The sequence below is a fragment of the Rhinoderma darwinii genome, chromosome 4, assembly GCF_050947455.1.
Source record: "Rhinoderma darwinii isolate aRhiDar2 chromosome 4, aRhiDar2.hap1, whole genome shotgun sequence".
In the NCBI taxonomy this organism is placed as follows: domain Eukaryota; kingdom Metazoa; phylum Chordata; class Amphibia; order Anura; family Rhinodermatidae; genus Rhinoderma; species Rhinoderma darwinii.
In genome coordinates this window covers 330,067,747-330,092,197 of record NC_134690.1, presented here as the reverse complement: position 1 = coordinate 330,092,197, position 24,451 = coordinate 330,067,747, and the positions used below count along the sequence as shown (strand labels likewise).

At 40.4% G+C, this 24,451-nt stretch overlaps 1 protein-coding gene across 2 annotated transcripts in view; it reads left to right on the top strand.

The window, feature by feature from the left end:
* TTC27 (tetratricopeptide repeat domain 27) overlaps positions 1 to 24,451 on the top strand; it is a 376,553-nt gene that overhangs the window by 135,725 nt on the left and 216,377 nt on the right. For both annotated transcript variants that reach the window (XM_075864435.1, XM_075864437.1), the window contains exons 8-9: positions 16,004 to 16,137; positions 19,980 to 20,092. In XM_075864435.1, the coding sequence (XP_075720550.1) occupies positions 16,004 to 16,137; positions 19,980 to 20,092 (247 nt within the window). The remainder of the gene's footprint in view (positions 1 to 16,003; positions 16,138 to 19,979; positions 20,093 to 24,451) is intronic.

Here is a 24,451-nt window from a genome sequence, read left to right as displayed (position 1 = left end):
AGTAAAACAATGCCCCACATGTGGTAATAAACGGCTGTTTGAAGACACGGCGTGGCTTAGAAGGGAAAGAGCGCTATTTGGCTTTTGGAGATCACATTAAGCAGGAATGGTTTGCGGAGGCCATGTCACATTTGCAAAGCCCCTGAGGGGGAAAAAACAATGAAAACGCCCAAAAAGTGACTCCATTTAGGAAACTACACCTCTTGAGGAATTCATCTAGGGGTGTAGTGAGCATTTTGACCCCACAGATGTTTCATAGAATTTATTAGAATTGGGCAGTGAAAATAAAAACAATCCTTTTTCTTCAATAAGACGTAGCTTTAGCTCAAATTTTTTCATTTTCGCGACAAATAAAGGAAAAAAAAGAACCCAACATTTGTAAAGCAATTTCTCCCGAGTACGGCAATACCCCATATGTGGTCATAAACTGCTGTTTGGGCACGCGGCAGGGCTCAGAAGGGAAGGACCGCCATTTGGAGTGCAGATGTTGCTGGATTGGTTTCTGGGCGCCTGTGGGCCCAAAACAGTGGAAACCCCCCAGAAGTGACCCCATTTTGGAAACTACACTCCTCAATGCATTTACCTAGGGGTGTAGTAAGCATTTTAACCCTGCAGGTGATTGGCAGAAATTGGTGTGCACTCGATGTTGCAGAGTGAAAATGGGATTTTTTTCCGTAGATATGCTAATATGTGGTGCCCAGCTTGTGCCACCATAACAAGACAGCTCTCTAATTATTATGCGGTGTTTCCCGGTTTTAGAAACACCCTACATGTGGCCCTAATCTCTTGCCTGGACAGTCGACCAGGCTCAGGAGTGAAAGCGTACCATGTCAAATTGAGGCCTAATTTGGCGATTTACAAAGTATTGGTTCACAACTGCAGAGGCTCTGATGTGAAATAATAAAAATAAACCCCTGAGAAGTGACCCCATTTGGAAACTGCACCCCTCAAGGCACTTATTAAGGGGTGTAGTGAGCATTTTCACCCCACAGGTCTTTTCCATTAATAAATGCGCTGTGGATTGTGCAAATTCAAAATTAATATTTTTCCCTAGATATGCCATTCAGTGGCAAATATGTCGTGCCCAGCTTATGCCACTGGAGACACACACCCCAAAAATTGCTAAAAGGGTTCTCCCGGGTATGACGGTGCCATATATGTGGAAGGAAACTGCTGTTTGGGGACGCTGTAGGGTTCAGATGGGAGGAAATGCCATTTGGCTTTTGGAGCGTGGATTTTGCTTGGTAGTAGTTTTGTTTGGAGTCTTACTGGTGTTTCCGTTTATAATGTAGGGCATATGTAAGCGGGGCGGAGTATATAAGGGGCATAGTCAGGTGGTATAATAATGGGGTAAAAAAAAACAATAAAATGATCCATAGATGTGTGTTACGCTGTGAAGCAATCCTTTCCGCACAGGCCGGTGTCGCACTGATATATGGCGTCCTTTCTTATCCCCCTTTTGGTGCACACTCCGCGCCTTTGCAGTTTGGGGAATTTTGCTGGGAAAGTGTTCCTGGTATAATACGGGCACCGTCGATTCCAGCGGATATGTTTGGGCCCTCCCTTTCCTGGTTCCCTAATTTTAGGTCCTTGATAAATCGCCTCTTCAAACAGAAGAAATGTTCCCCTCGGGCACAACTGCATATTTTTTTATTTCCTGACTTATTGGAGCCATAACTAATTTTATTTTTCATAGACGTAGCGGTATGAGGGCTGGTTTGTTGCGGGACGAGCTGTAGTTATTATTGGTACCATTTTGGGGTACATGTGACTTTTTGATCACCTTTTATCCTATTTTTTGGGATGCCAGGTAAACAAAAAAACGCAATTCTGGCACAGCTTTTTTCGTTTTTTTTATACAGCGTTCACCATGCGTTATAAATTACATGTTAACTTTATTCTGTGGGTCAGTACGATTCTGGCGATACCTATTTTATAGGACTTTTTTATGTTTTACAACTTTTTGCACAATAAAGTAACTTTTGTAAAAAGAATGTATTTTTTCTGTCGCCAAGTTGTGAGAACCATAACTTTTTAATTTTTTTGTCGACGGAGGTGTATGAGGGCTTGTTTTTTGCGGGACGAGCTATAGTTTTTATAGGTATCATTTTTGGATACGTGCGACTTTTTGATCACTTTTTATTCTAACATTTGTAGGGCAAAGTGACCAAAAAACAGAAACTCTGGTAACGTTTTTTATGTTTGTTTTTTTACGCTGTTCACCGCGTGCAATAAATAATATAATATTTTGATACCTCCGGTCGTTACGGTCGTGGCGATACCAAATACATATGGTTTATTATTATTTTTCAATAATAAAGGACTTGATAAGTGTAAAAGGGGGATTGTGTTTTATTTCATTACTTGAAACTTTTATTGTTTTCAAACTTTTATTTTTTGCACTTTTTTTTTACACTTTTTTATACTTTTTTTTACACTTTTTCTCAAGTCCCACTAGGGGACTTGAAGGTCCAACGGTCAGATTTTTTTTTTTCTAATACATTGCACTACCTATGTAGTGCAATGTATTAGATCTGTCAGTCATTCACTGACAGCAAGCCGATTAGGCTTCGCCTCCCGGCGGGGCCTAAATCTGCTTCCGTAATGGCAGAGCAGGAGACCATTGTGTCTCCTGTTGCCATAACAGCAGTCGCCAGTCCTGATTGCCTGTCAGGGCTGGCGATCTGCTAGTAACCGCTACGATGCAGCAATCGCTTTCGATTGCTGCATCGAAGGGGTTAATAGCAGGGATCGGAGCTAGCTCTGGTTCCTGCCGTTACAGGTGGATGTCAGCTGTACAGTACAGCTGACTTCCACCGCTGATGACGCCGGATCAGCTCCTGACCCGGCGCCATCTTGCCGGCAGCTACGGAAGCCGATCAGGCTCTGCCGCTTGGCGGATCTTGACCGGCTTCGGTGCTAGGCAGACCGGGAGGCCAGTATTAGGCCTCCGGTTGCCATTGCAGCCACCGGAACCCCGGCAATTTCATTACTGGGGTTCCGATGAGCTGCAAACACCTTAAGTGCAGCGATCGCGTTTGAGCGCTGCACTTAAGGGGTTAATGGCGGGGATCGAAGCTAATTTCGGTCCCCGCCGTTACAGCCGGATGTCAGCTGTAAGATACAGCTGAGATCCGGTGATAATGGCACCGGCTCAGCTTCTGAGCCGGTCCCAAACATTCGGCGTACATGTACGGCAAGATGCGGGAAGTCAATGCTTTCCATGACGTACATGTACGGCAAATGTCGGGAAGGGGTTAATACTTTTGCACAATAATAACATATTTCATTTAAAAAAAATATTTTTTTTATGTTGCTTTAACAAAATAAAAACACTTTTTTTTTTGTGAACCCTCTTTTTTTATTACCTTAAAAAAGAAAACATTTATTTCTCAGCCCGACTAGAGGACTTCACATTGTGATTCTTAATTTGCTGCTTTTGTATATGTAGTATACCAAAGCACTATTGCCTGTCCGTGTAAAATTAGGCCTTTAGCACGGCATGATAGGCAGACTACAATGGCAGGCCTGGGGGCCTTTGCTTAATAAATTAAGCATTCTTTAGATTTAATGGCGTATGAAACGCTTTACCATAAAATGGCAAAGCTTAGCCGAAGAGGCAGAGTTATCCACGGCTCGACAAATATACTATCATTTACACCAGAAATTGATATCAATTATAGCGCAGATCTACGCAAGCACATAGCTGCCGTAGGTTTTACTTTCTGGCGCACAAAGAGGCGTGCGTGTTGTACTCCATCGCTCTTTGGATAGAGACGGTCGTATGAAACGCCAGTCTTATTTCCTCCCATAGAGTTCTTCGTGCCACCAACGATTAGTGTAGCCGTGCAGTTTTAAGTATCCTTCACTGTTAATGTAGGCCACAGCAGTACAGTGTAAATGTATAGGAACAGCCCAACTGCCCACCAACATCTGCTGTTGTCATAAACAAACATTGGGCATGTTGGGATTTTAGCATACGTTCCTATTGCAATAACCATTCAGTCTCATCCGATCACTGGTATGGATTCTAATATTTGACTATAAAAACACTGAAATACACATGTGGGGCTAAACACTGCTTGTTTTTCTGGCTAAATCAATTATAGTATCTTGGTGGGGCAGTATGAGAGAATTTCAGGTGGACCTCTGCCATTTGGCATCTTCAAGCGGAGTCACTGCAATTCTGGCTAGTTGAGAGCAATGTGGCAAACATGGATTCCTTCACACTTCTCAGGTCTACTGACCAATTTGGCTAGTGGGTGAAAGCAGTTTGTAGTGTCTGTTAAAGGAGAATATTGTTACCATCCAGACATTCTATCCTATGACCACATAAAATATACCTGGTAAATGGAGGTAGTATGTACTGATATTATTCAGTGATGTTCACCCATTAAGGTGTCCGTATGCCCAGAGGTCATTTGGCAATAGATTCTTATCTACTGCATTATTAGCATTTCAATGGTTTTCAGTACAAGAAGGAGCCATTGTAAACTGGATGTGGAGGCTGCTGGGTCGTCTTAAAGGGAATGTGTTGCCAGAAAAACATGGTTTTTTTTTTAAAATTAAACATTTAGTGTGTGGGTGATTAAACATTGTTCAAATTTTTTTTATTTTTTTCACGAGTCAGGAAATATTATAAATTAATTCTAATTTATAGTATTACCCATTTCTGGTCACTAGATGGAGCTATTCCCAAAATTGCAGCATTGCAAAATTGGGTAAAAAGCCCTCGCTCTAGTGAGCTCTCAGCATCCCCCCCTCCTTTATCCTGGCTAGTGCCGGGATAAATGAGGGGTTTGAACGGTGTAACCTCCTACACTGTGTGTCGCCATTTTTTGAGCTAACACACAGTGTAGTAGGTTTACATACAGTAGTAAACACACACAAACACGAACATACATTGAAATCTCTTACCTGCTCCTGCCGCCGCGGCTCCCTCCGGCCCGTCCGCTCCGTCTGCTGCCGCTGGTCCAAGTGCACAAGTCCGGAAGCCGCGACCGGAAGTAGTAATATTACTGTCCGGCCGCGACTTCCGGTCCACAGGAAAATGGCGCCGGACGGCGCCAATTTCAAATTGGACTGTGTGGGCAGTTCCCACACAGACGCCGTACACACAAGTGAATGGGACGGGAGCCGTTCACAGTCCCTATGGGACTGTGGCTGCCGTATTCCATGTCTGTATGTGTCGTTAATCGACACATACAGAAATGGAACAAAAAATGGCAGCCCCCATAGGGAAGAAAAAGTGTAAAAATAAGAAAAAGTAAAACACAAACACACAAATAAATATAAACGTTTTTAATAAAGCACTAACATCTTTAACATATAAAAAAATAATTTGTGATGACACTGTTCCTTTAAGGTGGCATCAATGGAGTGGGCGGAGTCAACTCAGAGATAGGAACCTTTAGGCCATGTGAATCTCTGGGTCTCTCTTTTCCTACCACCCCTGGATGAACAACACCTACATCCGGAACAGCTTAAGTTACATTATGTGTGTGCTTTCTGTGTGTGTATGTATATACATATAAGTATAATACCATTACAGTAGAGTTTATATGTGTACACAGAGAGAGATTCTAGGAATCTCTTATGTGCATTATAAATGAGTAGAATATATATATGCTATTTATGCATTAATCTCTATATGTACATGTACTAAAAGTCAGGTGCTAGATGTGGCTTCGGTTGTAAGTGTAGTTCCAGGAGACCATATATGGTTTATCACGATCCGTGGGTATGTGGACCCACTAGGCCTTAGTGGAGTAGCAGCTGGCCAAACAACAGTCTATACAAAGTCCTAGTACAAGAGTACCTGTGATAGTCCGGACAGTAGCAGAGGCTTAAGCACGGATGGAACTTGAAGATACATGACGCCACACGTGGCGGATGATATCAGGCGTGGCAGATGACACCAGACGTGGTGTATGACAGCAGAAATGACAGGTGGCACAACACGACTCCAACACTCTAAAGCTCAGGAACAAACACCGCACGGGATACAGGCAGCAGCAGGGAACGGGGAAAAACGGGAACAGGATAACACTAAGGGACTGTTTGGTAAGACTAACATGGGATAACACAACAATGCTCAGGCAAGGAATGAAAGAGCAGAGCCCTTTTTATAGTCCAAGGTGATCATGGGCTAATTAGTAATTTTAAACATATGCACGCACGCGCACCTACAGGACACAGTGGAGCGTAAGTGAGTTCTGTCGTCTCCTAGGAAGGAGATGGCGGCCAGCACTTACGAGTCCATGGCCGCGGCCGTCGGGGGGTGAGTAGGAAGGACGGTTCGAGGCCGTGGGTCATGTGTGTGTGTATATATATATATATATATATATATATAATATATACATACACATTACTGGTCACATTTGCTTAGTACAGAGGGGAGGTAGAAAAAGGAGGGGGCTGTGTGATTTTGTGTTCTCTATGTAATGTATTGTATCTTGATGTAATGTATATTGCTTTGTCACTTCTATGTTATAAGTAAAGTATTTTTTATATATTTAAGTATCTGCGAGGGTTGTATGTTACTCCTGTGGTGTGTGAAGGACTGGAGTGTGTGTACATTTTAAACCATACAAGGTAAGCGGACTATATAGGAAACAGAGATAACTCACTAGGAACGTCGTAAAGGGAGAAAATACATATACACACACACGTCTCCTTTATCAGTGTCCATGAACTGCATTATACTGGGCTTCTATGTGGGCACTTTTAGTGCCCATTAGTTTAAATAGGTTGTCTCAACAAGAAAACCCTTTTTTAAAAGGAAGCCTCACTACCAGCTATAAGATATGTTTCCTATTTACTTATTTATACTGCAACTGTTTCATAAGAGACTCAATTTAAGTCATAGGGCTTTGAAACGATGAAGAAATCTTTATTCTATTTATTGAACACAGAATGAACTTGTTTTTTGGTTTTGTATTAGTTGATGTCAATTTAATGATAACTCACGTATTCTTTCTAGTCATACATGTCTAAATCACCCATTTTATAATAAGCCCCATACTTCCCAGCCGGCAAATATTTTTAACCATTCATCTTTTAGAGAATTTGCTAGCATGAGTTTTACTACAAGGGTTATATATTAATACATTAGAGTGCTTGTTATATCTAAATTATTCCACCTCAATAATAATTGCAACTCAAGTCCACAATGTTTTTTATTTTTGGGTTTTTTTATCCTTTTTTTCTGTAGAAGAATTTCTCCACAACATAATCAAAGTATTGTTTGTCATTCACCACTGAAGACTTCAAGGCAGTGATGTTAAAATCACTATAATTGATTGTTTATAATGGATAGTGGACAAGTCTGCGTCAAAATTGACAGTCTTGGGTCGGATGAAACAACCCGTCAGGCTTTTGGTGTTTGAGAAAGCATGTTTATGTTGTCATCTAATTTGCTACTAAAAAATGATTCGTGTTTTTTTCTTTCACAGGGTTCGGTTTTTCTCAGAATTTTTAGATGTACTCATTGAAGCAAAATAAGAATTTGTAGTTCAGTATGGTGCTGCCTTTAGTATTAGTAGTATTTACACGGCCAGGTCCAGCTTTATGTGGATTTGTGTATGACAGCGTTACAGTGGGCTCCCATTTACTTCTCCCTACAAGGCCGACACCTCATTATACTGCATAGATGTCAGTAGTAAATAGTGCCATATTGTGCTCATATGAATAGTGCAATTCAGTGACCCATTATACTGACATGCAATGCCCCAACAGTGCTCCTTTACCTGTCTGCCTTGTTCCCACATTGCACCTGTGTGTGTAGGGTATGCGTATGACAGACCAAAAGAGAACTGCGGCATACGGGCCATTTCCTATACCACAAGTGTAGTGGACACTGGCACCTTCCCAGGTTTGCTGGGTGCTAATGCTGGCTGGTATCTTGGAACTTTTTTGTCTGGCTCTAGGCTAACAAGTATAAGCGATCAAGAAGAGATCTTGAAATGTTGCCAAATCAGTGTCGCAGACCATTTTTCTTTTGCCATTTTTTTTGGCACAACTGTCACACTGGCATCCAAAAATTTGAGAAGTTTTATGGCAAATTGTTTTCTTTAATCCACTTAGTGGGATAACACTGGGCTACAGTTTAAAGGTTAAAGAGACTCTGTCACCAGTTTATTACTTCTCTATCTCCTACCTAATCTAATTAACGCTTTGATATAGATAACTACTGTTTTTTTGTTTTTTTCTTAAAACCGTTTATTATTGACAAAGTTCTGATCATTTTTAGATTTATGCAATCTCCAACCGTACCAGGACTGCTGCTGAGGAGGATTATCGTCCTGGCACGGCTGTAGGCGATGTCTGGTCATTCTCCCGTCGCTCCGGTGAAGGAACTGTGGGAGTAAGTGACGTCACAGCGTGATCTCGTGATTCTAGCTGAGATCATGCTGGGCTGTGAATAAAACTGGGCATGAATGAAGAGAAGTGTATGATGTTGACTGGTTAGCATCATACACTTTTTTTTTTTTTTTTTTTTTTTACAACGCTCACTTGGTGAAACGAGAAAAACGCCCACTTCAGCATTTAGAAAAAATTTGCATAAATCTAAAAATTATCAGAACTTTGTCTATAATAAACCGTTTTTAAAAAACAAAACAGTAGTTTTCTACATCAAAGCATTTATTAGATTAGGTAGGAGATAGAGAAGTATTAAACTGGTGACAGAGCTTCTTTAAAGAGGCTCTGTCACCAGATTTTGCAACCCCTATCTGCTATTGCAGCAGATAGGCGCTGCAATGTAGATTACAGTAACGTTTTTATTTTTAAAAAACGAGCATTTTTGGCCAAGTTATGACCATTTTCGTATTTATGCAAATGAGGCTTGCAAAAGTACAACTGGGCGTGTTGAAAAGTAAGGGTATGTTCACACGGCGGGGGTCCGTAACGGCTGAAATTACGGGGATGTTTCAGCCTGAAAACATCCCCGTAAATTCAGCCGTACCGGCATGTGCAGGCGCTTGAACGGCGCGTCAATTACGGCCGTAATTAGCGCTGCTATTCATTGGAGTCAATGAATAGCGGCTCCAATTACGGCCAAAGAAGTGACAGGTCACTTCTTTGACGCGGGCGTCTATTTACGCGCCGTTATTTGACAGCGGCGCGTAAATATACGCCTTGTGTGAACAGACAAACGTCTGCCCATTGCTTTCAATGGGCAGATGTTTGTCAGCGCTATTGAGGCGCTATTTTCGGGCGTACTTCGGGGCAAAAACGCCCGATTTACGTCCGTAAATAGGCCGTGTGAACATACCCTAAAAGTACAACTGGGCGTGTATTATGTGCGTACATCGGGGCGTTTTTACTACTTTTACTAGCTGGGCGTTGTGTATAGAAGTGTCATCCACTTCTCTTCAGAACGCCCAGCTTCTGGCAGTGCAGCACTGTGACGTCACTCACAGGTCCTGCATCGTGTCGGCACCAGAGGCTACAGTTGATTCTGCAGCAGCATCAGCATTTGCAGGTAAGTAGCTACAACGACTTACCTGCAAACGCCGATGCTGCTGCAGAATCATCTGTAGCCTCTGGTGCCGACACGATGCAGGACCTGTGAGTGACGTCACAGTGCTGCACTGCCAGAAGCTGGGCGTTGTGAAGAGAAGTGGATGATACTTCTATACACAACGCCCAGCTAGTAAAAGTAGTAAACACGCCCCGATGTACGCACATAATACACGCCCACTTGTACTTTTACTTTTCAACACGCCCAGTTGTACTTTTGCAAGCCTCATTTGCATAAATACGAAAATGGTCATAACTTGGCCAAAAATGCTCGTTTTTTAAAAATAAAAACGTTACTGTAATCTACATTGCAGCGCCTATCTGCTGCAATAGCAGATAGGGGCTGCAAAATCTGGTGACAGAGCCTCTTTAACTTAGCGTAGTTTTAAAGGCCAAACTCAGAAGTGATCGATAACAGGTGGATCCTCCGTGTTAGAGACACGCAGGACCCACTGCTATCGAAGCAGTCAGTCAAACTGACCTGACTGATTCGGATTCCAACGCAAGATACAGCTTCAATGTGTCCAGAATACATAGAAGCTGTGTCTCAACAAGTAAAAACATTTTTTTAAATAAATAACAATTACAAAGTTGCATTAACCACTATAATACATTGTTTTATTGAAAAAAAAAAAAAGGTCTTCTAAGGTTTTACATAGCCTTTAAGTTTTTGTTGACATATGAAAGCATTGGTATTTTCAGAAGTAATAAAAGGGGAAAGAATAATAACTAAATTTCAACACAAAGACCCAAGGGAGGTCATCCCAGCCAAATGGCTAGTGAGTAAGAGAGTTGGCACTGAAGTAGGCATTCCTAAGGTCAAAATTACAGTCTGGGATAGTAAGTTTAAAAAGTTTATCTTTCCTTTCTTTACTTATTTCTTATTTGTACTATGTAATGTCGTCTTTCCCTTTTATTTAGAACTGTATTCAAAGTTGTACTGGTTATGTTATCTTCGTTTCTTCACGTCAAGCTTTTTTTTTTCAATTGTGTGTTGTTGTTGACGTGTTAATGCTACAAAAGTTAACCCCAGCACCACCCTCCCACAATAAACCCCAAAACAATGTGAAACTTTGTGCATGACTCTTCAACAGGTCTGTAGAGTTGGAGTCATTGAGTCAGTCAGGGTCAGTTTTTGGTGGAGTTGGTCTCGGTAGAAATGTACCAAAATAAAAATATTACATATTCTGTTTTTATTAATATTGTACTAATTTGTTGCACATTTACGTTCATAGGAATTTAGGAAAGTTTTGACATTTGAATCATATTAATATGTTATGTTTAATCGATCTAAGGCTCCTATTCATCAAAAAACAGTGATAACTAGCATGTTCTAGAAGCGATAGAAAATAGGTTATCAGCTCACCGTTGTTCTCTCCTCTCCCTTATCCCTTTCAGGAGCAAGGTCATTTTGGCCCTTTTGGGACCAGCCCCATTTTTTCAAATCTGACGTGTCATTTTATGTGGTAATTACTCTGGAAGAATGCTTTTGTCTATCCAAGCGATTCTGAGACTGTTTTCTCGTGACATATTGTACTTTATGTTAGTGGGAAAATTTGGTAAATAAATTCATTGCTTATTTGTGAAAAACACTAAAATTGTAAGAAAAGTTGCAAATATTATGATTTTTTTAATTTTAAATGTATCTACTTGTAAAACAGATAGTAATAACACACAAAATTGTTGCTAATTAACATCCCCCATATATCTACTTTATATTTGCAGCATTTTTTGAACATTATTAAATTTTTCTAGGACATTACAAAGCTTAGAACTTTAGCAGCAATTTCTGACAAGGACCCGTTCAGTTCTGAAGTGGCTTTGAGCGCCTTATGTACTAGATAATACCCATAAATCACCCCATTTTAAAAACTGCACCCCTCAAAGTATTCAAAACAGGATTCAGAAAGTGTTTTAACAATTTAGGCATCTCACAGGAATTAAAGCAGAGATGAAATTTACAAATTTCATTTTTGTTGCCGAAATTCATTTGTAATAAAAAAAAATCTGTAACACAGAAGGTTTTACCAGAGAAACACAACTCAATATTTATTGCCCAGATTCTGAAGTTTTTATAAATATCTAACATGTGGCCCTAGTGTGCTACTGGACTGAAACACCGCCCTCAGAAGCAAAGGAGCACCTAGTGGATATTGGGGCCTCCCTTTTTTTTTTTTTTTTTTAGAATATATTTTAGGCACCATGTCAGGTTTGAAGAGGTCTTGTGGTGCCAAAACAGTGGCAACTCCCCAAAAGTGACATGGTTTTGGAAACTACACACCTCAAGGAATTTATCTAGGGGTATAGTTAGCATCTTGACCCCACAGTTCTTTTGCTATATTTATTGGAGTTTGTCTGTGAAAATGACAGATTGTCAGCATGAAAGGGTTAAGGCCCTTTTACACGGGACAATTATTGGGCTAACGAGTGTTCATGTGAACGCTCCTTCCTGATCACTGCCCTGTGTAAACAGGGCAAAAACAGCCGATAAACAAGCAAATGCTCATTCATCAGCTGATTGTATGGTTTATGCTGCAAGATATATTATCGTTGTTGGCAGCACATCTCCCTGTGTAAACAGGGTGATGTGCTGCAGACATGATAGAAATGTATGAGGATGAGCGATCGTAGTAACTGATTGTCCCCATACATAGCTCCTTGTGAAACAAGCGCCGATCTACGAGATGTCTCGTTGATCGACGCTGCTCTCTTCTTTCCACACTGTGGCAGGGAGGGTGGTATGCAGGGGTGGGGGGGGGGGGGAGTTCTGGTTTAAATTTCTAAAACTGTGTCTATAGATATCTGGTGTAAATTATTTGTACAAAAGTGATATTACTGTTATGTATTGCATAAAGAAATAATGTGATTTTAAAAACAAAACAAAAAAGAGCTTGAAAGGGGTTGGATACAGTCTCAGAGTGTCATACATGACTTTCTATGGCAATCAGGGCACTTTATATTTGCGACAAATTTATTAGGATCAAATCTGACGACCAGCATGTTTGCCAGATCTTCCTAAAAAGTGTGAGTCTTGTGATGGTCGCATGGGCCTGGTAATTCAGCTGCTGTATATTTTCCTGTCTGAAGGTATTTGCACCTGGGTGACGGTACCGGTAATTAGGTCAGACAGCGCACAATAAGCTGAGCACACACATTATGCTTATTACATTTTTACTCATGGTACATTAAGATTTATAGACTTTATTAAATAATAAAAATGTGGCAAGGCATATATCACATGGCTTACTGCTATACAATTTTATTTTAATAAGATATTGCATATAATACCTTTTGTAATTGCTACTGCAAGGAAAAAGAATGTGGACACCTAAATATAACAACCATATGGGCTTGTGGAACCAATTCCGAAACTATTGCCCATAGTTATGTTCTGCTTGTGAAGCTACTGATCCTGTCACCCTTCCTAGCGTGAATGCTGCCGTCGGTCAGACAGAAGTCTACTGTAACTGCTGCAGTCAGTCAATCCAGAGTCTACTGTAACTGCTGTCGGTCAAACCACAGTCTAGTGTATTTATTCCGGTTGATAAGTAAACTGTGGTGTATATGATACAGCCAGTCCACAGTCTAGTGTAAACCATGCCGCCGGTCAGCCTACTGTAAGTGCTACTGCTAGTCAGTCCACTATATAGTGTAAACACCATGGTCAGTCAGTCCGCAGTCCTGTGTAAATACTGTAGTTGGTCAGTCTGCAATCCGATAGATTTTATATTCAATACACAGATTTCATCTTTACATCCATAGAATCCGTTTAATATAAGAAATCCCCTTCACCACCCATCCCACCTGAGAGCAGAGGGAATGAAAAAAGGGTCTGCAGCAGGGGTCTCAAACACGTGGCCCCTGAGGCTGTCATCTGTGGCCAGCAGGGCACCGTAGCTCCCTCGCGAGAGGAGGGAGCTGGCTGAAGAGGAGCGTTCGAGTGCTAGAAAATGCTCTGCTCCGGGACTCCGGCTCTGGGGAAGCCCCTCACATCACTGTCCATATCTGGACAGTGATGTCAGGATCAGAGCTAGAGTCCCAGGCAGAGTGGGCTCTGTGGTTGGCCACCAGAGCAGAAGTTGACAGGCAGCATTACTTTCAAATTTGATACAATATAAAATTATTTGTTAATCAATTAGTTATTCGAACGTCTATAAAAATACTACATTACTATATCAATACTACGTTACTATAATAATACCTCTAGGTTTAAACTTTTATTAAATTTGCGAGTTTACTCCATGTGCTTATTAAAGCAATCCAGTTTTCCACAGTTTAAGTGTCGCTAAATGTAGTCTGGCTGCTCAGTTTGCAGCCACAAGAATGTCAAGATTGGGCAGCCCCTTTCTAGATCGTGCCATAGTGCCCTCTGTAGATAAAGCAACATATGGACAGTGATGTCAGGAGCAGATCTGGAGTCCCAGTGATGTCGGGGGCTTCCCCAGAGTTCCAAAGCAGAGCCTATACTAGTGCTCTGCTCTGAGACTCTGGCTCTGGTGTTGCCCCGGACATCACATGCCGATCCAGGAGGTTCCCCTGACGTCACGTCTATGGACAGTGAGGGCAAGGGCTCCTCCAGCAGAGGAATTCTTGGCCAAAGCGTCGGCAATGCTCTGGCTGGGGCACTGTGGCAGTATCTACAGAGGTCACTTTGGAAGTATCTACAGAGGGCACTGTGGCATCTACAGGGGACAATGTGGCACAAACTACAGCGGGCAATATGGCATTATCTACAGAGGGCACTATGGCATTATCTAGTGTGTGGGGGGGGGGTAGCATTATCTCCAGAGGGCACTGTGGCATTATCTAGTGTGTGGGGGGGGGTAGCATTATCTCCAGAGGGCACTGTGGTGTTATCTACAGAGGGCAATATGGCACTATCTACAGAGGGCACTATGGCATTATCTAGTGTGTGTGTGTGTGTGTGTGTGTGTGTGTGTGTGTGGGGGGGGGGGGGGGTAGCATTATCTCCAGAGGGCACTGTGGCATTATCCAGTGTGTGGGGGGGGGTAGCATTATCTCCAGGGGGCACTGTGGCATTATCTACAGAGGGCAATATGGCACTATCTAGAAAGGGGCTGCCAAATCTTGACATTCTTGCGTCTGCTAAACGCTGCCAACTGAGTAGCCAGACTACATGTAGTGACACTTAAACTGTGGAAAATGAAAGTTTAAACCTAGAGGTATTATAGTAGCGTAGTATTGATATGGTAATGTAGTATTTTTATAGTAGTTCAAATAACGAATTGATTAACAAATTATTTTATATTGTATCAAATTTGAAAGTAATGCAGCCTGTCAACTTCTCAATGTATATACCATTTACCCCGCCGAGTTTGAGACCCCTGGTATACAGTAATATAAATGCGAGCAGTCCACATTTTGATGTAAATGGTGCCGTAGGTCAGTCCACTGATGAAAATGGCGCCGTAGGTCAGTCCACTCTCTGATGTGAATGGTGCCGTAGGTCATTCCACTGATGAAAATGGCGCCGTAGGTCAGTCCACTCTCTGATGTGAATGGTGCCGTAGGTCAGTCCACTGTCTGATGTATAGTCTATGATCATTCAGTCCAGTCTTGTGTAAATACTTTCTTTATTCAACATGTAACGCTGTTGTTTTTTATTTGTCAGAACACAGTTTCTTGCTTTACATTGTATCATGTGTATTATTTAATGAATACTTTTGTTTCTGACTGATTATGCTATTTTGTTCATAGCCCCATATTGATTGGGTGTATCGTATGTATTTCTATGTTCACTTTGTAACTGAATGTGTTCGATCCAAGGATCTATATAATGATAGTATTCACGTTATCCCTTATTTGAGCTGCAGATAATCCTGCATTATTATGTGTGTGACAACTCTGTGTCCCCTCTTGTAATATAATCGTACGATGTGTTTACTGCAATAAATAATGCAATTTTTTTCCTGTGGAATAAGCGTTCCCACAATAGATACCAGAGAATCACATGAACAAGGCACCTACTCCCCTTTAGTTACTTTTTTTTTTTCTTTTAGCTCTCTCATCAGCATCTTTATTATAGAACCTGCACAGAAATAAACCGTTCTATGCATAAGTGAGGCCATTATTTCTAAATTAAAAGCCAGATTTCATAGGAATCTGACTGGTAGCATCATAAATTTGTGATTATTTTTCATGTTGGACACATTTAGGACAAAGGACTATGCGAGCTGGCATCTCTCATTGTGCTGTGTGGGGGAGTCCCCACGGAATGATTAGGTGTGAGCGGTATAGAAACATTACAATGCTGCACAGTGACTAAGTTACAGACCTGGTCACTTGTCACATGCAGTGCTTTTGGATGCACGCACCATACACAATCTTTTCTATCCACAATAGAAGAGTTAACTGTCTCAATGGCGGCATTTTCTTTCTCCTGTAAAGAAAAAGACAAAAAAAAAAAGGAGCTGGGACTTTTCCTTTGACAGGCAGTAAATTGTGTCTTCATTTCCTGCAGGTGCTTTGGGAAAACGGACACGGTTTCAGGAAAACGACTTGGCTCAACTTGTTTTAGATGTGCAAAGGGAAGGCGATTCCTTCTTACGCAATGGACTGACGCCTGCTCCAACCCCTGTAGAGAACTTGCCTAAGGTATGAAACGAAAAATCATCAGTTGTGCTTGCATCTTGATTAACCAATTCATCACCACAGTAGGAACCCTTTAAATTCCTTTTGTGTCATCACTGAATATTTAATAAACTGTTAATTGTTATTGGAATACATTGTGTTATTTTGTGCTCCAATATTGGGTAACGTATGTATAGCTGCATATATTTGATGTTTTTATTAAAACACAAATAATTACTATTTTACATTAATAATTAAAATAATATCCCAGTTTTCTACATGGTGACTGTATCAGATTTAGGAGAAGGCTCATATAGACTGTATAAACCACAAGTATGTGTCCCTGTTCGGTTATGTAGCCTTTTGTATAAACCAATACTATTTTCTTTGCATTTTCTTTAAAGTGGTAAAGTGCAAGCAGTGTAATTTTCAGCAATGCATGTTTACAGCAGGATGTTTCGTTCTCTACCAAATGTGTCCTATCTATCTATCTATCTATCTATCTATCTATCTATCTATCTATCTATCTATCTATCTATCTATCTATCTATCTATCTATCTAGATCTGCACCTTATATAAATTTCATAATTGCTAACATTGTGTACTGTAGGTAACAGTCATTGGTTTATAATGACACTGTCACTCAGGTTGCAGTATTGCAGCACAGGCTTAATGTGATCCCAAGACAACCTTGCCCCGCAATAATCAGGTTGATATTGATTTGGCAATTTTCAGACATGTTGATAAATTGGATCATTGCTGTTGTCCTGTGTGTGTATGTTAGTAGGACCTTCTGATTTTCGTCCGACTTTAGGAACTGAAGCCAGACATATGTTTTCCCTTCGGCAGCCATTGCTGGGGAAATGTAGAACTACATGCCGGCTATTCATATGGACGCCAAAGCGAGAGCCGTTCTTTGCGGCTCTCCAGACTGACTCCTAGATAGTGGTCCGAAGCAGGACGCCCCCTCTCTATGACGTCCAAATTCTCCAATACAGTAGACAGGGGTTGTGTTCATGAGACAAAGCGTGTTTATTTACATAGCTCTCGCCCATATGGAAAGGATGCATATACATTGTTAACTCACATATCTTATGTCCATGAGAGAACATAAATTAGTATACAGTGCTCCCTAAGCAACTGATTTAAAGCATACCTAACTTTTCAGGTGAATTTTCAGAATTAGCTGCCATACGTGTGTACATGAGAAATAACACTATTTCTGGCCATTATATGAGTTGTAAATGGCATATTTTTTTAAAGCAATTTTCCCTCTGCAGGCTCAATCTCTATTTCTCTGTTTTTTTCTGAGCTAGTGGGCAGAGCCTGACTGCTATCTTGTGTTCTAAACACTGCACACATAGAGGAGGAGAATCCTGCACTCCTATCTCTAGCTATCACATATATAGAAGCTGCAGCAGCAGCATGGAGGACAATATACATTAGTAATGAGCAGTAAGGCTGATAATCCAGCACTGGGGTAAGATAGAACACTTACCAGCAGCTGCAGTACATCTGTGTCTACTCTCTCACTATGCTCCCCATCCTGCTCCATAGACTTCTATAGGCAGCATGTCTGTGTCTCTCTTTCTGCTCCCTATACCTCCTCCACCCTCCCCTCTGCTTAAACTTTTGTGGGCAGCAGCATCGGTCTCTCTTTCTCTGCTCCCTCCTCCTGCTCACCTCTCCCCCTCCATAGACTTCTATGGGCAGCAGCATCTGTGTCTCACTCTGTTTCATCCTTTTGCTCCTCCTCCCCTCTCTATAGACTTGTATTGGCAGTGTGTCTGTGTTTCTCTCCCTCCTCATGTTTCTCCTGCCCTCCATAGACTGCTATTGCTCTATAAATGGGCACAGATTTTGCTTGACAACTGAGGGTGGACAGCAGATTACAGGAAGGAAGACACCCAGTGGCATTAACTTCACACAGAATTTGTATGGATGAAACAACTAAATTTTATCAGTATATATCATGTATACTATTCGATTACCATAAGTTGTTTGAAAAGTTATGGTCCAATTACGTACAAAGTATAAACCAACGATAACAATCATATAGCCAGGAAATCCAAAATATTACCCTTCAGTATCCAAAAACTTCTTCAATAAACAATATTTTCTGGCGTTTTATAGAGATAAATGTATTCAATAAAAGTCCAGACCTATATCGCAATGCTAAAATCATCTTTATAAGAATGAAAACAGATTTGCAATGTTTCCTTGCAGAACTGGAGTCTTAGGTTTAAATTCAATCAAAGACAACATCTGTTTGGTGTTTGTATGTTCTGCCAGTGTTTCTGTGGGGTTTCTAGATGTACTCTGGTCTTCTCCCACACTCCAAAACATACTGATAAATTAAAGGTTTTTTTTTCCACATTTATACCTATCCACAGGATAGGTGATAAATGTATGATCGCTGGGACCCCCACCGATCTCTAGAATAGGAGTTCTGATCCCCGTTCCTTCTTGCTGCACGATGGCAGTGAGGAGGATTTTTAATAGTGGTGGCCACACATGCGCTGCCGCTCTATTTAACGTCTATCCGGCTGACAGGGACAGACCAGTACAGCTCAGCTGCTTTCATCGTTCCCTTAAACTTTAAATGGAGTGTCAACACACATTCGCGACCGCTTCTCCATTTAAAATCCTCCTCCCTGCTATCGTGCAGTGAGGAGGAACGGGTATCGGGACCCCCATTTTAGAGATTGGTGAAAGTCCCAGTGGTGAAGCCACCATACATTTATCACCTATCCTGTGTATAGGTGATAAATGTCCTTTATGGAAAAACCTCTTTAATCGGTTTCGTATGAAATCACCCCGTGTGTGTGTGAGAGAGAGCTTAAAAAATTAGATTGTAAGCCAGATTGTGGACAGGAACTGTTGCGAGTGATGACAATCTCTGAACGGTTCTGCAAATATGTTGATGCTATATAAGCAAACCAAAATATATAAATAAAAAGTAACATTTAAAATAGATTTTTGAGACCTCATAAAAATAATATTAGTTTTGTTATATTAAACAAGGTATCAATGGTCATAGGCAGAAAAGTGATGATTGAAATATAACAATAACTCCATAAGTAATCTTCATATTCAGGTTCTTATATATTGATGTTCCGCATCCTCATAGATGGTGTGGAGACTATTTAGTGGTGATCAGTATTCCGACATTTTTCCATTGGCTTATACTCTCACTTTTTGTGCCTACGGTTGTTGATACCTTGTTTTATCTATCAACACTAATATTATTATATGAGGTCTCCAATATCTATTTTATTTGTTATTCGGGAATGATTTTTATGTATCTTTTAAAGGTGATTTATACAGTAGGTATGGATATTTGTTGAATAGCTTTAAGAACTGCCTCTACTTTTAGATGGTTTCAATTGTAGATGCTGGAGCATCACTTGTGCCCTTGTTAGCCTCTGTTTACACTAGCGTCATTGCTATCTGGCAGATCCCATTGACCTATAATGTGGTCTGTCAAGATTCTGTCAGAGGTTCCAGTATTTTTGACAGCAGAATTAGTTCTGCTATTCTTGTTCTTAAAAAAAAAAAAAAATCCCTTACGGAAGAGGAAAAACGATAGTGTGAACAGAGCCTCGGTCGAGCATCTGTATGTAAAAAAAGAAAAAAGCCATGATGCCTCTTCAATATATCTTGCCTGCAGGAAAAAATTACTAGTTGGATGAAGCATTTGCAGACAATGCTGTATTTGTATTTTCTGTCTGGATTTTAGTTTTATGACAAGAGGGCCAGCCTTTATCCAGTTTTCTGTAACCAGACTAAATCTCTGAAAGAATTGTTATGAGATGTTACAATATCTTCACATTTATGGTTTTGATTATGATCTTTTCACTGACAGAACCAAGAGTTACAAGATGACACGGTTCTTAATAAAATCAAGCTAGCAGATCCAGATCAATTCCAGATGCCTGATCTATGTGCAGAAGAACTGGCTCTTATTCTTGGGGTTTGGTAAGTGGTAAATCATTCGTTAGTTTTGTACAAAAACTCTTGAAATGTATTAATGTAATAACAGCGCAGACCATGCACTACAGTTCTTAAAATTAATAATGTCTGTCAATACTAAAATCCAGTTCACACTTTGCATTTTGATGCAGTTTTATTTTTAGCAAAACTGGGAATAAATCCAAAACTGGGAATATATCCCCCCCCCCTCTGTAGGTTACACTGTTGCTTTTAGGTAAAAAAAAAACTGCACAAAAACGGAAAATGTAAACGTCACCTTAGGGTTTCAGTAGATTTTGGTTTATTTTTGTATTTACATTTTTTTATAATATTTTGCTTTTTCGGTATTAGTGCTAATTTTTTAAAGCAATTTCATAATTTATTATTGTATTATAACAATCGGGTAATGAAGTTCCTGGAGCTAAAGCAGGCCTGGACAACTGTTACTAGTCACAATAGTGTCACAACACTGGTAGTCCGAGTAGAAGCTTTCATCCCCTATCTTCGAAAATGTTTCAGCAGTTCCTTGGTTTTTCCATCTTCCTTCCCCCCAGTGATCACAGCCATGTTCCCTCCAGTGGTTACAGCAGTACATTGTCCTCTTCCCTATATATATATTGGAAACACACACTCCCACAATGTGCCCTATGCTGGAAGGAAGGTACATATGGGCAGCTTCCAACTTCTGTATCAATGCAGGAGAAGCGCCCAGAACTGTCATTATCTTGTGTGCTTTCTGCCCAGCAGGAGCGCACTGTGCGATCCTTCCTTTGCTGGGAATGACAGGGACTGTTGCTGTCAGTGATGGCCAAATTTCATACAGCTAAGTTCCATGCAATTTTCTAGTCGCCTTGGTGAGGTGGCAACAGACTTTTCTCCAGTTCTGGGGTAAATCATATTTTCTCCTCTTTACTTTTTTTTTGATCATCATTATTGTTCCCACTGTTATTCATTGTTTATAGTCAAGAAAGAATAACTTGTATCTGTTATGGAAATGTAATAACATTACAACATGTTTGTATGGAATGCAGTGGTGCAGCAAGTAATCAGAAGAAATAGTCCAATCCAACCGGACGTTCATCACTTCAAAGAAAGAGAAATCTACTGATCAAAAGCAAAAATCTTTTTGATTGACGTACTCTGTTTTCAACAGGATTAGATTTTAGCCTTAAATGTAATTGCCACACCTGTAGCACATCATTGCCAGTTTGCGAAATAGCAATAGCAGTATTGGTAATCATCTTGCCACTGGTCCTGATGGACTCCGTACCATAATTGTTAGGGCCTGTTCACACCAGCATTGCCCTTCCGTTGAGGGGTTCCGTCAGAAGTTTCCGTCGGGTTAACCCCTCAACGGAAAGGCAAACTGAAACCTTAGCTTCCATTTCCCTCACCATTGATTTCAATGGTGACGGAAACATTGCTAATAGTTTCCGTTTGTCACCGTTGTGACAGGGTTCCGTTGTTTTAACGGAATACATAGCGCAGTCGACAGTTTGCCTTTCCGTTGATAGCGCAGTCGACAGTTTACCTTTCCGTTGAGGGGTTAACCCGATGAAAACCTCGGACGGAACTCCTCAACGGAAGGGCAACGCTGATGTGAACACAGCCTTAGTTACACAGTAGAAAAAAACGAAATCACGACTGCATGAGCCCTTAGGTTATCATACTGATGTCCTTATTAAAACCAGATACTGATACATATTGTTTTTTCTATTTTCTCAATTTAAATTTTTTGTTTGTAGATTTTTAAAAAAAATTCTGTTTCATGTACATGATCATGGAGGCAGCCATCTTGGCTGAGCTGCTGTTAACAGCATTTAGAGATATGCTTTACAGCAGCCACATGGACCATAGAAACCTGTGAAGAGGAGATGACTCATTGACTTCCATGGGAGAGTGTTCTAGGCATTCTCTGTGACCTGTAGGGGTTATTGTGCAGGAAGGGATAGTAGGGAGCTGTGTCCATCCTGTGGATCCTGTGTTATCTATAATTTAGTGGCCCGTCTAATAACTGCAGGAATTTTAGGATTATTTTTAAATATACTTTCGATAATGACATAGAAAAAAATAAATAAAAATCACCAAATATTCGTTAAAAATATGTTTAACATAAAAACTTGATTTAAGCTATAGGTCATTTTCTGATGACACATTTCCTTTAAAAACTTGTTGGACTTTCTTTAACCCTTTTATTTAGCAAATCCTGAAAAAGGAAATGTATGCATTAAAATGTACTTTCCATCAAGTTAAGCCAAAAAGAAAAAGCCTCGCTACCTCGGGCAAGACATGCCTTTTCTGTGTGGAGTTCCCTTTGATTAGAAGTCTTCCATGTGTTCACTCAGATGGGGTAATCTGTGGCTTGGCAGCATGCTAGGTGTGGATTGGATGCTTTTGCCTTCGGTTACATAACCCTTTCATCCCCACAGTAACGGCATAGCAAACTATTCCCCTGCCTGCTGGAGAGTTCTGTGAGTCACAGACTTTCCTTTTCATCTTCCAGTTATATGTCTACGTTAAAATCCTCAGGTTTTATATCGAAGTAATAATTAGAGCAGTACATAGATACAATTAGATCTAATGAGAAGCATCATAATCTTTTTTGGTTTATCCTTTTTGATTTGCTTTACAATGATATAAAAGAGAGTTCACCACATTCCCCTTTCCAGATGTACCTTGTTAGTGCATATTGTGACTCTTAATGATTCTTGATCTTTAGACCCCCCCCCCCCATCCAGATGTTCCCTGTTATTGCATATTGTAAAGATGAACGATTCCTGATCTTTAAACATATTGTAATACTAGACAAAAGATTTTCGAAATTCGTGCAGGAACAAAGTTATCCAACATCCATATCACATGAGAAAAAAATGAAAATAAAAGAGGTTGCACCACCTTTAGCAGCAATTATTACAACCTTCCTATTAGGGAGGCACGATGCATTCAAGGGAAAAATGAGAAGTGGAATGGCACTTGGATCACGTCAGAGGGAATCCCTGTGACGCGATCCAGGGACATGCCATATATGGCAGACAGGGCTGACCATATTTCCTGTTGTTAGGGCATACTTAGGTATGTCCTAACAACTACCTGTGTACTATCCGTACACAGGCTAATGTACTGGCATATGCCAGTACAATAAAGTAAAAAAAAAAACATAAAGTAAAGTTAAATTAAAAAAAATATACATACACAGTTTTTACAATAAAATAAAAATGTCTTAATACATAAATGAAACACATATTCGGGATTGACGCGGCCGTAATGACCTGCACAACAAATTTTTTGCGTCATTTATGATGTGTACGCTGTCAAAAAATAAAGTAAAAACTGTTTTCTTTCACTTATTAATGTGAGACACGAGGGGTAATGAATTTAACCTCCATGTGCCTCACATTAATAGTAATTAACCCCATCATGTACCTTTCACATTAACCCAATGTTGTCCATTATGACTGAGAAACATGATGGGGTTAATTACTATTAATGTGAGGCACATTCAAAATTCATCACGCCTTGTGCCTCACATCAGAAAATGGAAGAACTTATTTATTTTTTATTACTGTTGGCAAAGTATCGTTTTAGTATCGAAAAATTTAATACTACACAAAGTATCGGTATCGAAGTTCAAATTCTGGTATCGTGACAACCCTACTTCCTATTAGTTGATGTTATTTTAACATTGACATTGGTTTGCCCTGTATTGGGTTCAAATCAAGCCAATACAAAAGCAAGTTGTGCTTTGTAACCCATTCCATACTGATATATTTCAACAACTTCTTTTTATCAACTCCTCTGGAATTTCCTTTGATTGTGGAAAAATGTTCTTGTAGAAGCTTTTTGGTGAGTACTTCACTTTCATCATGGTAAGGTTCAGTACATAGTAAGGTTAAGGCTGAGAATTAACGCAGTTCAGATGCGTTTTTGTTGCGAATCATAACAAAACCACACCATTTGCTGCGAGATTTGATGTAAATTCACATCCTTAAAGTGTACCTAACTTTTCAGATGACTTTTCAGAATAAGCTGTCATATATGTGTACATGAGAAATACCACTCATGAATTCTGCATATTTTAGCAGTTTTTCCCTCTGCAGGCTCTATCTCTCATTGTCTATTGTCTCTAAGCTAGTGGGTGGAGCCTAACGACTTCCATGTCTCCACTATACTGTACACATAGTAGAGGAGAATCATCCTGCTCCTGTTCCTCCATGCCCTGTCCATAGGCTTGTATTGGCAGTGTGTCTGCGTCTCTTTCTCTCCCTGCTTCCTCCTTCTTCCTCCTCCCTCTCCATAAACTTGTATAGGTAGGCACTGCAGAGACGCACCCCCACTTCTCGCAGTTTGTCTTCTCACCTCTAACTA